This window comes from Chelon labrosus (genome assembly GCF_963514085.1).
Source record: "Chelon labrosus genome assembly, chromosome: 11".
In the NCBI taxonomy this organism is placed as follows: Eukaryota; Metazoa; Chordata; class Actinopteri; order Mugiliformes; family Mugilidae; genus Chelon; species Chelon labrosus.
In genome coordinates this window covers 13,603,882-13,616,127 of record NC_140344.1, presented here as the reverse complement: position 1 = coordinate 13,616,127, position 12,246 = coordinate 13,603,882, and the positions used below count along the sequence as shown (strand labels likewise).

The 12,246-nt window shown below is 43.2% G+C and overlaps 2 protein-coding genes across 4 annotated transcripts; one reads left to right on the top strand and one right to left on the bottom strand.

Moving 5' to 3' along the window:
- Window positions 1–40: 40 nt before the first annotated feature.
- fads2 (fatty acid desaturase 2) lies at window positions 41–6,368 on the bottom strand. 3 transcript variants are annotated; one of them, XM_084555684.1, is made up of 13 exons: window positions 5,972–6,368; window positions 5,184–5,461; window positions 4,290–4,400; window positions 3,503–3,700; window positions 3,318–3,419; window positions 3,123–3,248; window positions 2,968–3,028; window positions 2,817–2,893; window positions 2,539–2,636; window positions 2,168–2,264; window positions 1,564–1,643; window positions 687–812; window positions 41–509 (listed from the first exon to the last, which is right to left on the bottom strand). In XM_084555684.1, exons 2-13 carry the CDS (start codon window positions 5,391–5,393, stop codon window positions 458–460), a joined length of 1,338 nt encoding a protein of 445 aa, XP_084411810.1. In that variant the 5' UTR covers window positions 5,394–5,461; window positions 5,972–6,368; the 3' UTR covers window positions 41–457. The 3 variants fall into 3 exon arrangements, with proteins under 3 accessions (XP_084411810.1, XP_084411809.1, XP_084411811.1); XM_084555683.1 differs by having other exon boundaries at window positions 5,184–5,429; XM_084555685.1 differs by having other exon boundaries at window positions 6,133–6,368.
- A 3,388-nt stretch (window positions 6,369–9,756) lies between these two features.
- On the top strand, window positions 9,757–11,435 carry lrrc10b (leucine rich repeat containing 10B; the record flags this gene model as incomplete). The annotated part of the gene is made up of 1 exon (XM_084554680.1): window positions 9,757–11,435. Exon 1 carries the CDS (start codon window positions 10,224–10,226, stop codon window positions 11,433–11,435), a length of 1,212 nt encoding a protein of 403 aa, XP_084410806.1. The 5' UTR covers window positions 9,757–10,223.
- Window positions 11,436–12,246: the final 811 nt, after the last annotated feature.

Below are 12,246 nucleotides of genomic sequence, written 5' to 3'. Positions count from 1 at the left end.
CGGTCCAGTCGTTGTCAACACCGATTTCTTTATTGTATATTGAAAGCAGAGCAAGAGTTGCAGTTGACATTACAGGCTTGACAGAAGAAAGTACATTTAACCCTCAGCTATACAGGGTTTGTCATTTGTCAGCATTTTTATTGTTATATTTTATTGTTCAAACTGTATCACAAGATAGAAAAAGGCTAATTAATACTCATTTGAAATAACTCACTTGTCACTAATTAATTTACATCACAAGACAGTTGATCAAGAAACTCTTAAGAAAGTTTAGGAAAACCCCATGAGTACTAACCAGCAAATCTGAAACTGAAACTCAACTAAAACACCACCAATAAGAAAACATGATTCCTACACAATCGACTGGGTTTTATAAATCAGATACAATCACTTTTTGATGCAAAAATGGAGAGAGTAACGTCACTCCTTTCGCATACAGAGAAGAAAATCCAGTTTGTTATTTATGGAGATATGCATCAAGCCAGAGTTCCCCTGAGTTTTTCAGTGACCTGAAACAGGAAGTGAAAAAACACAGATACGTTTGTTTATCAGAAGACTAACAGGAAAATGTCTATGCTGAAAAGGAAGAGGAATTTGCACATAAGGCAAAGATCTTGGCTCTAGCTTTTTTGGCTTTGGTGATCGTCCGGGTTACTCGTGTATTATTAAGTTAGAACTGCACTTACCGGAAAACATCAGCGAAGCCTTGACACAAACTTTTCATTTGATAAGGGATCCCATGTTTCTCACACAGTGCGCGAACCTGCGGGGCCACCAGGTGGTAGTTGTGGCGCGGCATCATAGGAAACAAACTTGGGAGACAAAAGAAACAGGAGATGTTCATCAGACACAACATCTGCCAGCATGTCTCAGAGAGTTCAGTACAGGCAATGATCCCTGAGCATATTCATTCATTCACTCATTTTCTGTAACTGCTTGTCCTGTAAAGGGTCGCGGGGGATGCTGGAGCCTATCCTAGCTTTCATCAGGCAAGAGGCGGGGTACACCCTGGACAGGTCGCCAGTCTAACGCAGGGCTAACACAGAGAGACAGACAGCCATTCACACTCACACCTACGGCCAATTTAGAATCACCAATTAATCTAACAAGCATGTCTTTGGATGGTGGGAGGAAGCCGGAGTACCCGGAGAGAACAGACACAGGGAGAACGTGCAAACTCCACACAGAAAGGCCCAGTCGGCCTGGATTCTAACCTGGGACCTTCTCGCTGTGAGGCATCATTGCTAACCACCTCGCCACAGACCCACACTTTTCTTTCAATGTCTGAAAGGTTTGTTTGGGTGTTTTTCCTGAGGGTGTATGTATTTATTATTGCTATCATGACTTTCAGTTCACTCTTAAACGACCAGTGTGTTGTCTGCACTGCCCCTCAGCTGCAATAGTTGGCTTCATAACAAACACTTGACTCTTGATTATGCAGCAGAAGATTTCACAGAGGTTTTATATATTTCTAGCACTCTTTGGAAAAGCTGGCATGGAACCACAGCAGATATATGTGTCTGGCTTTCTACAAACTTCTCAAGTCTTGAACATTTGACTTACTGGTGTTCGATTTGAAAGTTGAGGTGTCCACTGAACCAGTCGTTGAAGAGGGACTGCTCAATATTACAGGTGGAATGTAACTGAAAGAAGGAATAAAAGAAAAGAGTAGAGATGAGTTCATAAATACAAGGTTAAACTGTTGAAAAAAAGATATTCACTCTAATCTGGTACAGATGCACCCAGTCTACAGCTCCTTTGTTATGATTTCTAACAAGGCTGTCTCCCTGGCAAGGCTGTCTCTCTGTAACTGTGTCTAGGACAGGACCTACTGTATAAAAGTGAATGTAACCTCATTATTGGCAGTTGATTCTGTCCCTGCTATAGTGCATATATCAACTACTTGCTGCAAGTAAAACTTTAGAACGAGACTCCACCGACTCTGTCATTCTTGATAAAAGAACTTCCCTAACAAAAACAAAGTGGAGCACACAGGAAAAGCTAAATCAAACCATTACCTGTGGTGTGGGACTGATGAGACGCTTCCCTGATGGAACTGTCTAAACATCTAAAGAGCACACACAACCTGCACCCTGTCCTGCACATCAGCAGCGCCTGCAGGGGGACGGATTTCACAACAGTCACAGTTTCATCATAAAACAGGTACCTGCATGGTCAACCAGTCCCGGTGCTTCTCGTGATCAATGTCCATCGGCAGATGATTCATCTGGGTCACCCACACAAAACCATGACTCTCCAAGAACCTGCAATAGGGTGCCACACCATGTGACCAGATGAAGTCACTACTTGATAAGGCGTATTAAATGGATTTATTAGTCTGCAGTAAATCATTTGTTATTGATTTGCAAATTGGCAATTAGACCTACATTAAGACAGCTATTTGGGTTGCAATGTTTTATCAGTTACAATAGAAAAAACTGCAGAGCACGCAGACTGATATTGCTGCAACATATAAACTTTTTTTCCAAGAGAAAGAACAACCAATAAAGTCTTTGTGTTGTCTCTCAGATCATGTACCTGACGAAGAACATGAGCCACAATGAGCCAAACAGGCCATAGAGCGGTACGTAACAGCAGAAGTAGCGAAGGTAGAATGACATGGACCAAACCAGATCCTTCAAAAAGACAAGCAGGTTAGATCCAATCATGATTCACTGAAAAACATCTCTTATTTTTACCTATGCTACAGTCTATGTTTCTGTGTTGTTACACTTTTTTCTTCAGTGCCATAAGCTGAAGTATTTTTTTTACACATTTGACACATCAAATAGAAATCATAGAGTCTTGCTACCTACCACCCAGTCGCGGCGGGAAATCATGGTGTGCATTATCTGAATGTGGAAGTAAACCGGAATGAGCAGCGGCGGCCCCACTAGAAGAGAAAAAGACAAGATTTATCCTCAAAAAGTTGTAAAGTTGCTTTGAGGCGACTCTGAAGAAACATACCAAGAAAGAAGTACTGGTGTTGGCGATGATAGGGCATGTGTTTGATCTTTTTAATGCCAAACTGCAACAGAGAGGAAAACAGAGAGGAGTTGAGTGACTGACTTGAACGTATGAGTGTTGTAAAGGATTAAAAATATCTTCTTGTTACTACTCGCCTCCACTGGCTGACTGGTTCCGAGCACAAAGACGTGCAGCATGTTGACATCAGGGTCCTTACTGAAGACGTTGGGTTTAGCATGATGTTGGAAATGTCGATGATTCCACCAGTTGGCAGAAGCTCCCTGAGAAAACAATCTTTGAATATATGTGTTGAATCTACAGAAAATACATTTATCATCTAGAGACGATACCTTTAAATGACCAATGATGAACTTCTGCAACAGATGGTTCCATTTGGACTTCTTGAAGACAGACAGGTGGCCGAAGTCATGCTGCAGCCAACCAGCCTGCAACTTAAACAGAAGAAAAACAGGCATTTTCGAGATTTTATTCCTGCATAATTTGAACGACGACCAGATAACCACTTCCCAGTTACCTGAACAGTTGCCAGTATGACCGAGCACAGGATGGTCAGCGTCCAGCTCGTACCCCAGTGCCAGATTATCAGCCACGCCAGGGCCTCCAGCAGCAGGATGTGGCCCAGATGGAGGCAGAAGAACAAAGGGGAAGCTCGGAAAAGACCCGCGTTCTCCACCTGTACTCGCAGGGTGTTGAAATCCTGTATGATCGCTGCCTGGGAGCAGAGAAAAAGAAGAAACTCCAAGGTGATGCATCAATGTGGAGTGTTTTTACGCAGTGAAAATATGGTTTTAATACTGTTAAGAATTCTGAGTTGCTCAACAGCAAATGCAACATGAGACTCCCCAACACTCATGAATAACAAAACAGATCTATGAATAGTCTGACCTACTCCCTATCCCTAGGTGTTTCTGTACATGATTCATTGTTCCACGCTATAAAAACGAGATCAAAGCTGCTTTGTACACTTTATAAGTCCCCATGAGATCAAATTTGATGTTTATCTGACCCAGCATTGTTCAGGAAAGTTATTTTGTAGGTATTCTTAACATTAGTTTAGAGTTTTTCATTTCCTGGAAAACCGTATCAAAATATTGATGATTCATCCTGCACTCTGGGGTGTATATTAATTCTACATCCAACAAAATGCATGAAATGTTCAAGCTGACCAATCCGCGCAAACTGAGCTTCTCGGGAGGGGAGGCAGCCTCCCATAACTGGTTTTATACTCACACTACATATATGTGGAATCAAATACCACTTCCAACAGACTCTCATTTCAAAGAATCACAGATGAGCCTCACATTTTTATTTCGGTCCTGGCTGGGCTCTGTCGCCGCCAACTCTCCAATCAGCAGAGGCTTCAGAAACTTTTGCACGAACTTCAGATCAGGATGAAAAGCCGTGAACACCTCCTGGAAAACAAAAATGAGAAATCCCTTAAATATCACAGCAGATAAAAAGTCTCAGAGGTAGAAACATTTATTGAGGAGAATTAGGACGACACACCTGATTTATTAGAGTAACTCTCTCAACAGGGCATTTTCATATACACACACATATTAAGATTTATAAATGTCTTTGTTTGTGACTTCCCTCAAAGTGAGGATGACCTTTAAATAGATAAATCTGTGGATTAGGGTTGGTGGTTGGTGTCCTTGGGTCCCAGTGTCTAAGAGATATACTTTTTGCTTGGCACCAACACCAAAAGATAACGTCTGGGAGCACTGTGACCTGCCTTTATCATATGAATATACTTTATTTACAGTATTGTACTTCAGAGCTGCAGTTCCAAACATGGAGGCTAGAGCAAAAACAAACCAGTTTCTTGAAATAGATTTTTTTTGTGTGTGGAGTCACAAGACAAGACACAAGAGTTCAAACCACTGTTTAATCTTTATTAATGTGTTGGAAATGAGCTTATCATACACTGTTATGTAAACTATTGACCTGAAACATTAAGGAACTATTGTAAGATATGTGAAATGTAGTGGAAACGAAGCAGAATAAAGTGCAAGGAAATTAAAATAAATGAATGAGGAATACAAGTACCTCGCAGTTATATTTAGTGTTGTTAATGTATTAAGTAATATTCCACAGCCGACATTTATCAAAACCACAGCTACAAATGACAACATATTCTCATGAAATCAGTTCATATTTACATTGTTTCCTTGAAGGAGAGACAGCATATTTACCGTGGCATCCTCCCCAGCATAGTGGCTGATGACACGGAAGCCTCCTGGATGCCTTTTGGCCCACTGAGAGACGTTGTAAACCTTCCGATCGATGACCAGCCACTGGTCGTTTCTGCTGCTATGGCTTCTCACCTCGTCCCAGCTGTACACACCTCCAGCCTTCCCGTTAGCCTGCTCCCCCTTCTCCGTCAGCTGGCCGCCGCCTCCCATCCTCACCGCTGCCTCTGGCCTGGATCCACCTGCACACTAAAGGGCCAGTCAGCCACAAAGTTTCACAGCTGCGTGTAAAAAAAAAAAAAAAAAGAGGATGAAAAAAAAGACAGTGTCCAAACAGGCTCCAGACAGGCAGAGGGAGCAGAGGATGGTTTAAACCCTGTTGCTCTGTTTACTTCAGCACCCCCAGTTCCTTGTACCACAGTAAGACAAAATGGAGTGCAACATCTTCACTAATAATTTATGAGGAGGTCCAACCAGCTATTAGAGCTATTATTCCTTTTCTATCGACGTTAAACGTGAGTCCAGGTGTCAAATTATTAAGAAATAGCATTCTTTGGCATTCAAGTGCGTTTTAGCCTTTATTTTACTGCTGCGCAGGTCGATAAGAGGTGCAGCGGTGCATCATGACCGTCTGCTCTCATGCTGTGTCCAACCCTATGGTCCAAACAGCAGGTAAAACTGACTAAACCACCACCAGCGCGCAAACAAACGAATGAAAACGAACTGACGGCTGATATCGGATGGCGCGCCGTGCAGGCCACTGCATGAAGATGATATCATTTCAGACTTACAGCGTCCAGGTTTTAACTACTCTTCCCGGGGTTCAGTCACAAATATCACACCGGGCTCACTGTGACTCAAGCTCCAGGTCCGTTCAGAGGCGCACGAAACAGCCGAACACCCTCAGACACATCCTCTGTCCTCCCAAATATGTTGACCATCTCACACTCACCCACTCATTCAGGATCAAGTCCGAGCAGATCATTCGACGGCGTCTGGGCCAATCAGAGCTCAGTGTATCCTGGACGGATAACAAGCTGCTTATTTGAATAGACGATGGTGTCGGGTGAGCGCACAGGCGGAAAACGGACCGCTGGATGACGGGGATCTTGCAGCGGGGCCGGGATGTTTCCGGGGTTAGCACCAGACAGGCACACACCGCGAAGTGGATCCGGTTTGCCAAATGGATGAAACTGGCTGCAGGTCGTCCTTTTAGGCAGCCCGTTGATACCAGCTGCTCTCTGCTCCAGCTGCTTTGTTGTGGTGACAATAGGCGGTGAGACACACCCACCTCCCACAAAATGCTGCCTCATATCTCATGACCTCTTAAATCATTTTTGCTTAAATGCTTCATTGCATTATTAGAAACAGTTTTAAATAAACAGACTTATTTAAAAAAAAAAAAACAGAACATACATTTGCATACTTACATATTAAATAAAAATCTATAATATAAATATATTATACATCTATATATTATAGATTTTTACATGCACCACACATGATGCATCCATGTGCCACATCAATGACCGAAGCATGTCTGCTGTAGTTCCCTCTTCTACCAGTAGATGGTGCAGATGTGCTCCTTTATTCAAACTGGTTATTTGTCCTCATTTGACCCCAGTGGTCCCACCGCACACAAACATATCATTATTACAGTCTTGTGTTGCTTCTGTCATGATCCAGTAATACTGTATAGATTATACTGTAACATAACACAAATACGATATTTTATTTTGTCCATATGTTTCCCATGCTGGCTGGCTCACACAGCGCTTCGTCTGCACTCAACAAATTCACCTCAGCAGTCACATCCATTCAACGCCCGAGGTCCCTGCCTGTCTGTCTCCTGCTTACAGTCCATTGTGTCATTTCAGGGTCGTTTCAATGCGATGCAGAAATTTGCAAATCAGCTCTTTCGGTCCCTGGCATATCAGACAGGATTATCCTCAAGCAGCGTGCGGCCTGTCTCCCTGTTTGTCCGCTTCTTCTGCCACAGCTCATCAGGCTGACAGAAGCGCAGCACATCTGACCCCAGCAGCTTTTCCAGTCTTTCCTTCAGTATCACAACCAACGAAACAAGCTGTCAGTCAGAAAAACCTGTCCCGCTATTGTCAAGTGGTTGACGAGTTCAGGAGGAAGATTAATTTACGGTTTGGCGGTAAGAAAGAGGTAGAGTATTTTTTTTTTATTGTGATAGATTTTCTACCTTCCCTCCAGTGCATTTCCCTCCAGCACATTTAAAGTATTTGATAAGGGAAAGGTTCCCCTTTGCATTTAAAAGTTTTACATTCAAAACATGAGAACACCTCATAAATTCTTATGTGAAGCAGCTACAGTCAAAACAACATCTGACCCTGACACACAGTAACTGTCAACTAATACACGCTCAGTAAATGTAAAGTGATAATTGTATATCATTAGTACTCACATATGCAAGCGTGGCTAAATGTACAGCACCGTTATCGCATGAAAATAACATGATTTATGAAATATTAGTATATGATTATTGTTGCATTGTCGGATTATAATCACTGGATTATATTTTTTCAGTACTTTGTTTAAACAGCATTGTAATATTGTAGGAAGGAGAGACCGATGAATATGGTCAAACTAAGTCAGTTTATTCACCTTCTTTCATACATCTGTGGTAATGTTTTGTTTTTATGCAATTCTTAGCCTGTAATGTGGTTTGCACATGTAGAAAAACAAATGAGAAAAACCTGGAAACTGGATTACAGTAGAGTTTTCCCCACTACTAATATGCAGGAGAAGCTGTGAATATTTCTCCGATGGACAAAATTCAAAATTAGTCGTTGCTGGAACTGCTGTTGTCCTTTTTGTCAAAACTTGCTCTGGGCTCATCCAAATGTTGGAGCTATTTTGAGCTACAGTGTATGAATATATTTTAGTCATGTCACATTCATTTCAGTCTGAACTGCACTTCAGTCTATCTATTTATCTATCTATCTTAGACATTTCTTTCATAAAGCACAGTTAAAAACAACAAAAGTTGTATGTATGATGTTTGATGTTTTCATCGTTACGTATTTATGATTGTGTATTTTCCTTACTTATGAAAAGTTGCAGTACCTCAGTGTTATAATGTTATTAATTAATGTTATCATGGTGTAAAAGTGGAGCAACGTACTGTCGTAAACTAATATCGCAACTGTGTCAAACAACTGGAACAAAGGGCACCAATATTACTTAATGAGAGGGACAGAATTCTTTAAGGAGGTTTTAAATTTAAAAGTCCTTTACTGCAAAACTAAAATTAATTAGAAACGTAACTCGGCAGTAGATGATAAGTACTTAACTTTTTATTCTTGCATATTTTCATTTAAATAAAATATCATACTTTGAGGTGGTTGCCACTTCAAAATGAAATGAAACCTTCATGTATGAGGAACATCCATTCTTGGCATGTCTTGGTTGATCAGAAGAAATCTCAGAGAGGCCTTGCTCGTTTAGTTTAGGGCTCCTGGACAACTCCGTTTGTGGGAGGAGGTGTTATGTCCCTCTGTGCCTCCACTGGCCTTGCAGTGGCAGTCCGAGTGTCTCTGGCCACATTCAGACATCGCATTAACATCCGTCCTGAGCAATCTGATCAGTTGCGACCAGACTGAACTTGGCCTCTGACGGTACATGGGCTTTATCAGCCGCTCTTGAGGAGGTGCAGATAAAACGCATGAGTGGACACAACTCTCACAGAAGCTCCTCGTATGTTGCCTGTTTGTACTTTTAATGTTATTTATTGAAATAAACCTCTCATTTTCTAACTCTGAGGCTGGTCTCCATTTTATGTTGCAGCTCTCACACCGACTTACTAACATAAATAGTAGTGTTTTAATCTAAAAGCATCATATTTTATAAACTTAAACCATCTATTAGTGAGATGCAATAAAAACTACAAAATTCCCTTTGAAATGTTGAGGAGTAAAACATAAATGCATAAAACGGAAGGACTCAAAACTGAAAAATGAACTTATTTATTGTTTATTTATTTTGATCAAATACACAAGGCCTAATATTTCAAAAGACACGTTGAACAAAAGAACAAAAGAATTCAAATGTGAAACTTGGGCAGGTCTTTAAAAGTGAGAGAGTTTTTAGTTTCCTTTTTTTAAAAAGCAACCTCTAATACGCACACACTCACACACACACACACACACACTGACCATGTGATCTGAATGCCCCCTGTTCCGATTACATGAGGGAGGGAGGGACGGAGGGAGGCAGCAGTTGAATGTAAACCTTAACACTGGTGAAGGGAAGCGGCTAACATCAGGAGCAGAGCCGGAGTCAGCGCCGCAATTTTCCAATATGTGCAATTTCTTTCTCCGGCGCGGATTATAACTCCGGAGACCTCGGCCTCTAATGGGGAGCAGCTACATTAACTAGTGGACAGACTTCCATTAACTGTTACTCTTTGCCGCCGGCCAGGTCACAGAGCTGCGCGCACAAACACTGAGTGAGTTTATCCACCGACACCGGGCAGGAAGAGGCGCACTAAACCGACTATTTAGTGTGCAGGAGCGGCACTTTTTTTTCCTGTTGTGATAGAGGGAGCGGATCAGGTGACGTGAAAGCTGCGTGTTATCTTTCTCTGAAGAGCCTCAAGGAAGTCAAAGAGGAGATGAGAGGGTAAGGACTGCAAGAATTCAATTTCAGCTCAAAATTCAGCTGTACTTTGTCGAGTTCAACTACCAGCAGCAGTATTACTATTATTATTATTACTATTACTACTACTACTACTACTACTACTATTACTACTACTATTATTACTACTATTACTCTACAGTGTGCTAGATCTTCCTCACTGATATTTTTCTGATGGAGTAGATGAAGGGACGAAGAGACACTTGACAAACATGGCTGCAAGAGCGTCAACTGGCCTGGACCACGATGCTGTTTGCAGCTGGTGGGTTCAACCACAAAACACAAGCAGCTCCCAGACCGAGGGTTAACTTGTCACAGATACTGCCTCATCAAATGACTCTGCCCTGACTCACGTAGGAGTCAGGGGCTGCGGGCCTCAACATGGGCAACTCTTCCAGAAAGGGAGAGGGAGAAGAAGAAGAAGAGGAGGGAGAGAAGGATGCTGAGGAGGCAGAAATTACAGAGAAGAAGAAAGAAGAGGAGCCAGAGGTGGAACTTCCTTTGGGAGTGGAGGAGCTGTTGGAGAGCGGAGATCCCGTGCTGGACTTGAGCTATCGTAAATTTAAGCGTTTACCCTCGCGTGTTTGTGAACTGGATCATCTGGAGAAGCTTTATGTTTGTGGAAACAGCCTGCGCACTCTGCCTGACGGCATCTCCCAGCTGCACGGCCTGAGGGTACTCGCCCTCGACTTCAACAAGATGGAAGACATTCCCCAGGCCGTCTTCCAGCTGACCAACCTCACCCGCCTCTATGTGGGCAGCAATCGGCTGATGACCCTCCCGCCTGAGGTGAGGAACCTTCAGAATCTGCGCTGCCTCTGGATGGAGAGCAACTACTTCCTGACATTTCCACAGGAGCTGTACGACCTACCCAACCTCAAGTCCCTGCAAATCGGTGACAACCGTCTGAAGACGCTGCCTTCTGACCTCTGGCGCATGGAGGCTCTGAGGGGATTGTGGCTCTACGGCAACCGCTTCGACACCTTCCCCAAAGTCCTGCTGCGCATGGAGGCCTTGGAGATCTTAGACCTGGACCGCAACAAAATATCAGAGTTTCCCAGCCTGAAGCGTCTCAAAGCCCTCCGCCTCTTCTCCTACGACCACAACCCAGTCAAGGAACCTCCTAAAGTTGGCGGGGAGGTGTTAGTGGTCGGGGAAGGTGCTGCAGAGTTCTTGGAGGTGCGCGAGGCCAGGAAAGAAAGACGACGGAAGGCCGCAGAGGAAGAGGCGGAAGAGCTGGCTCTGGCAGGAGAGGAGCCGGTCATTCATGGCATCTTGAAGAACAGCAGCTCCAGCTCAAAACAAGCTGCAAATGAATCTGAAGCGACCACAGAGGACACAGATGTCAAAGAGGAAGATCTACTGGTGAAGGAGGATGAGGAGGAGGGAGGGTGCGGGGTCACAGAGTACGGCGGTGCTGAGCTTGAATATGATGAAGAGGGGGTTGAGTACGAGACAGAGGAGCTGATATGTGAAGGAGAGGGTTTCGAGTATGAGAGAGATGAGCTGGAGTACGAGAGGGCTCAGATGGACTATGAGTACGAGGACAGGGAGGAGCTGGCGGACACTGGGAGACAAGATGAAGGGGCCTGAACCCCCCCACCCCCCCCCCGAAACATCCAGATTATCTGCAGGCAGGTGGACGTGGATGACGGATAATCCGACACACATTATTTTTAAAAGAAGCTGACACAGACGGAGAGTGGGACTTTTCTTAGCTGTGCTGCTAATTTATAATCTGTTAACTGTGAAAATAAATGAGCCAGGCATTATGTAGTTATATACTAACAGCACCTGAGACATCTCACTCAGTTGCAAATGATCCGATCAGAGGACTCAGGTGGAGTGTGTGTGCGAGCGTACATGTATGTGTGGTTGTTGCAATCTGAGTGTACTCAGGAGTTTTCCATTAAATATTAACTGTGTTAATGAAGTCAGCGTCAGTCATTTGTGGAAAAAAATATTTATTAATTGGGAACCAGTGAGAACCACAAGCCACTGTTTACCTGACTGGCACGCTGTAGTATTTCCACACATCGGGGTCAGTGACTGCTTTACTGCCAGTGCGCCTAGTCTTTGCTCGTTGCTTTATAAACCACGAGTAAATGTGTGTATTGGAGGTAGATTTACAAAATATTTATGACACACTAAACACAACCTCCCCTCCAAGCCATGTCAGGCGTTGTATAAACTGTCCTGTGAGTGTCAGTGCCAAGAAAGAGCAAGAGACAAGCTGGATTATTCGAGGGAAAAATAGCTGGGGTGCTTCACCATAAAAGGTAAATCTATAGGGAGGCTCCAAAGATAAAACAGATTAATAAGAGAAAATCAAGCAGATTTCTACTTGAATTAAAAAATAATAATAATAATAATAAAGCCCCCTGCAGGTCAGAGACAAAGGTCT

Bases quoted from the DNA above. Each gene is read 5' to 3' on its own strand.
- fads2 (XM_084555684.1), bottom strand. From the start codon at position 5,393: ATGGGAGGCGGCGGCCAGCTGACGGAGAAGGGGGAGCAGGCTAACGGG. The intron at 3,420-3,502 runs GTAACTGGGAAG...CTTCTGTTTAAG, and splicing joins TCATACTGGCAACTGTTCAG to TTGCAGGCTGGTTGGCTGCA. The intron at 3,029-3,122 runs GCGAGTAGTAAC...TCTCTGTTGCAG, and splicing joins GAACCAGTCAGCCAGTGGAG to TTTGGCATTAAAAAGATCAA.